Below are 5,000 nucleotides of genomic sequence, written 5' to 3'. Positions count from 1 at the left end.
AATTCAGCCGCAGTTATCAAATGTCAGCTCGAATTGAGATTCAAGAAACATTCTACAAAGTAAAGGTTCTTCGGTGTGTTCAACCTTTTCTTATCAAAAACCATTTTTGGCTGAATATTGTTCTATAGTTGCTATATGTTTCTTAATGTTTTGTGTTTTGGTTTCATAGACCTTTAAAATACCAGAACTAAAGGATATTTAAGTTTTTTTGTTTTGTTTTTGGAACTTCAAAAGATTTTAGAATGTTCTGGTTCTATTTGGAATCTTTACTGTAATCTTAATTCTCATTATCCTCTTTATACATAGAATAGAATAGAATAGAATATTTAATCTCTCTCATTCCGGCCCTTTCTCTGAGATATTATCTGTGAGGCTGACTGATCATTTTCAAAGAGATTCACTGAGTTTGGGTGGGGTGTGTGTGTGCTTGTGTGTGTTTGTGTTTATTTTTCAGATTTGCGGAGATAAAAACGAGATGAGTGTGTATGTTTCTATGGTGCTGCAGTGCAGTGTTTGTGTGTGTTCTGTGTATCAGAGATCCAGAGATGCACGTGTGTGAAGTCTCAGTGTTGTGGAGTTTCTCTTCTTCATTTTTCCATAACTCTGTCTGGTGAATGTCCACACGACTCCCTGTGGAGGTCAGTAGTGTGAAGCAGAGCAGGGAAATGCAGAGACGATGAGTTAAACTGGGCACAGTGTCCTCTGCCCGCCGTGCCAGCCTGATTTATGGCTTTCTGCAGGGCACATGAGCAGAGCACCTGAGATTTACTGCGCTTTCACATAATCTGTTCAAACCAAAAATAACCAACTAATTCGGATCTGAAATGCACTGAAATTTGTTCTTAATTCATAATGATTATATTTCAATACTTTGTAATTATTTCTCTCTCTCTCTCTCCTTCTATATATATACAAATACAGTATGTGTGTGTGTGTGTGTGTGTGTGTGTGTGTGTGTGTGTGTGTGTGTGTGTGTGTGTGTGTGTGTGTGTGTGTGTGTGTGTGTGTGTGTGTGTATTATGTTTTTATTTATGTTATATATTATTTTTTGTATTTAATATTTATATATAAGTAGTTAAAAAAATTATACCTAATTATACCTAATATAAAATTGTATTATTATTAATATATATTTTTTTATTTTACTTACAATTTAGTTTGTTAATTTATATATAGGTTTATCTATATATATATATAATTATTATAGGAATATATATTAGTTTATGGTTATATATATATATTTAATTTAACAAAATATTTTTTTTGGTTATGTCTTGCATTTTATTTAATGTTTATATATAAATAATTACAAATAATTTTGGTCTGTTTCTACCTTGTATACAAATATTTTATTGTTATTATTTTTATTACACACATACATACTGTATAAAATTGTGTTTATTTTATTTATTTATTTATTTAAATTTTTTTTTTTTTTTTTAAGTTACACATATATAGTTATATTTTTGTATTTATTTAATGTTTGCTTGTATTTGGGTGAATTAGTAATTATAATTTTATTCCCTTTTGCACAGAATGTTCCTCCCATAGTGGATGAAGCGCTCAGTCAGAAGGAAACGTCACACTCTCCTGTCCGTCTCTAACCCCGCCTTCAGTAACCTTAAACTCGGCCTCTAAAACTCACGTTTGATTCCTGCAACCATCGACATCTGTGAAGATGGAGGACCCGTACAGAGACAGGACGTCTCTGGCCAGAGGCGCTCGTGACATCGCCAAAGAGGCGAAGCGGCACGCCGTAAAGAAGGCCAGCAAAGTGGTGGACCGAGCCTCGGACCAGTACGCCTCGGGACGCAACTACAGCCGCTTCGAGAACGACGAAGACGAGGGTGCGAACGAAGACGGTTACAACTATCAGGACGGTGGAGCTCAGCGCGAGGAGGACGAGGGCTCCAGCGACGCCACCGAGGGCCACGACGACGAGGACGAGATCTACGAGGGCGAGTACCAGGGCGTGCCGGCGGGGGGCGGGGCTTCAGGGGGGCGGGGCCAGTTGGCGGCGGATGGAGTGAAGGATAAACGAGAGCTGGAGAAGGAGAGAGAGGCGGATGAGGAAGAGCTGGCGCAGCAGTACGAGCTCATCATCCAGGAGTGTGGACACGGCCGCTTCCAGTGGCAGCTGTTCTTCGTGCTGGGCCTGGCGCTCATGTCTGACGGGGTGGAGGTGTTCGTCGTGGGCTTCGTGCTGCCCAGCGCTGAGACTGACATGTGTGTGCCAAACTCAGGAGCCGGGTGGCTGGGTGAGTGATCAAATAATCACGCAAGCAGCTGCCAGCGTGTTTTACAGTCTGAAACTGGCCAGTTAGTTTGGATGTTTTATCTGGAATCACACTGCCCGGACAAAAACACAAGTCGCTGTTTGGATTTAAATAGGCAAATGCTTAAAGGGGTGGTTCAGGATTTTAGACATCGGACCTCATTTCCAAGTTAGCCTGGGTGTTATTCATCAGTGGAGACAAAAATGTTCATCCAGTCCTCCCAGTTGCATAGTTCGCCAGTGCTAGGCTAGCTCGAGTCAACGGTATCTGCTAGCCTGCCATTAAAAACAGTTTTACCCACTCCACAGTACACCAAAAGCAACTAAATGATAACGCCAGACTATCGATGTAAATGTCTGTTGAGAGAATAATGTTAGAAATCAAACTACTCTTGCATCTCAATGATCGCATTACATTTACAGGAACTAGTTTCTCAGCAGCGGCGGAAGTTTACTTTGCTCCGGTTAGTAGGACTGCGCCGAAAAGAAAACACAGAACAGAAGCGCACTACAGTCGGGATGTCTAGCTAGCTAGCAGTAGCTTTGAACAACGATATTGAAACATTCGATTGTAAATGAAGGAATTGGCAATATGGTGATATACTCTGCTTCTGTAGAGATGAGTGTCAGCGGCAGGAAATACACTTGCGTGATTGTCATGTGGACCGGCTCTCGCGGTTGCCTAGGTAACTTAATATCACTTCGCCGCTGCTGTAGACTGTGCTAATAAATACAGGGAACAAAGCATAACTATTGCAATGCGATGAAAGGGTAGTTTGATTTCTAACATTATTCTCTCAACAGACATTTACATCGATAGTCTGGCGTTATCATTTAGTTGCTTTTGGTGTACTGTGGAGTGGGTAAAACTGTTTTTAATGGCAGGCTAGCAGATACCGTTGACTCGCGCTAGCCTAGCACCGGCGACTATGCAACTGGAAGGACTGGATGAACATTTTTGAAAACTGTCTCCACTGATAAATAACACCCAGGCTAACTTGGAAATGAGGTCAGATGTCCAAAATCCTGAACCACCCCTTTAAAGGTGATGATACACAGGGCAACTTTTTGAGCAATGTTGCTGAGAAATCTTGCAGAGCGAATGTTGCTTGGCACTTTCCCATTGAAAATGGGCAATACATTTCTATCTGGATTATTATGGTTGGTCGTGGGCCTTGTGTCTCATCTGGTTGTCCATTGCAGCAACATTTCTCAAAAAGTTTCCCTGTGTATCATCACCTTAAGAGTCTATGATTGGATCATTATTGCAGTGATTATTATTAGGGGTGTAACGATAACCTCATGTCACGATTCGATACATATCACTCACTATATGATATTATTGCTGTACTAAAAGACATTTGGTAAAAGGTTAACCATTTTTTTTACTGTTGATTAACATGCTACATTTGATATTACATTGTGTGTGTAAATGAATAGGCTTGGACTTGTGCTGGAAACCCAAAGCACAGGACAATAGAGACACCAGAATAGAAATATTCATAATTAATTTTGACGAATATGCTTGTACTCTGTCACTGGCTAGATATATTTAAAATAATGTTGGCCACTTTTTACTGGTAACATCAGACATTTGGCATTATCAGGACCCAAAAATATTGTTTTGATATAACAATATGTTTTATTTTATAATACTATTGATTTATATTATCGATACAGGATTTAACTCACTTTAAGTACACTACTGATTAAATCATTTTGTGTCTCTTTATTAAAGAAATTAATCATTTTATTCAGTAAGGAGGCATTCAATTTATCAAAAGTGACAGTAAAGACATTTATAATTTTGATTATAAAAGATTATTATTTAAAATAAATGCTGTTCTTTTGAACTTTCTATTCATTAAAGCTGCAGTCCGTAACTTTTTTGGGTTAAATATTATCCAAAATAAATTTTTGAGCAAGTACATAACCAGCCAGGGTTCAAAACTCTCTGCTTGCCTTATAGCTCGATTCAAAACGGTAAGCTTGTAATAATGTTTTTAATTCCAGTGGCACTGGTGGATTTCTGCTGTAAACTCGAGCATGTTTTTGCATCATTACATCGCATCTGTACACATAAGGAAGAGTCTCGGCTAGTGGCTATGAGTGTGTGGATGTTGGAGCAGGAGATTTATAGCCTTTTCTCACAGCACTCGATATAATTAAACGTATTAATTTAATGGCGGATTCAGAAAGGTTCAAACGACAATCACCAGTGACAACTAGAGACTCACCCGCTGTTAAATGCAAAAGACTTCGGAGTGGCTACAGAAAATAGGAGACTGTAACGGGTCCATGCGGAAACAAGGATAAACATCGGAAGGCCATTAAATATATTCACGTAATGCTGATGTTGTTAACCTTAACAATTTGAGAACAAAGTATAATTTGCATGGTTTGACATGATATGAAGGGATCGTTAGATTTAATCAGCGCGATTTACTGCAATGCTTTTTTTCCCCTTAGTTGGCCAGAACAAAAGTGGATGTTACTTCTATTCTTATGTTGGTCACACTTCCAAAAAGTAGAATCTGTGATTGCGAATGCCAGTATCCACACCGGCCGGCGACTGACAGCCGCACACTCTCCTCAACACACTGTGTTCATCCGCGCTGTGCCGGGCCGAGGCACAACCCACGTAAAGCTAATAATTCCGCGAATAACTGCAATTGCAGATTTCGAACAGAGATGGCGACAAAGTAGTCTGGGTTTCCCCATGCTG

At 39.5% G+C, this 5,000-nt stretch overlaps 1 protein-coding gene across 2 annotated transcripts in view; it reads left to right on the top strand.

The window, feature by feature from the left end:
• Positions 1 to 5,000, top strand: part of LOC143741129 (synaptic vesicle glycoprotein 2C) — a 46,442-nt gene that overhangs the window by 5,917 nt on the left and 35,525 nt on the right. For both annotated transcript variants that reach the window (XR_013204948.1, XM_077233495.1), the window contains exon 2: positions 1,536 to 2,258. Coding sequence is in view for 1 of the 2 variants with exons in the window: in XM_077233495.1 (XP_077089610.1) it covers positions 1,679 to 2,258 (580 nt within the window). In the remaining variant the exon portion in view is untranslated. The remainder of the gene's footprint in view (positions 1 to 1,535; positions 2,259 to 5,000) is intronic.

The sequence above is a fragment of the Siphateles boraxobius genome, unplaced genomic scaffold (assembly GCF_051911475.1).
Source record: "Siphateles boraxobius isolate OS27281-9 unplaced genomic scaffold, OSU_SipBor_1 18, whole genome shotgun sequence".
NCBI lineage: Eukaryota > Metazoa > Chordata > Actinopteri > Cypriniformes > Leuciscidae > Siphateles > Siphateles boraxobius.
The sequence above is the reverse complement of the archived record's forward strand: the minus strand, read 5'-3'. Positions and strand labels throughout refer to the sequence as shown.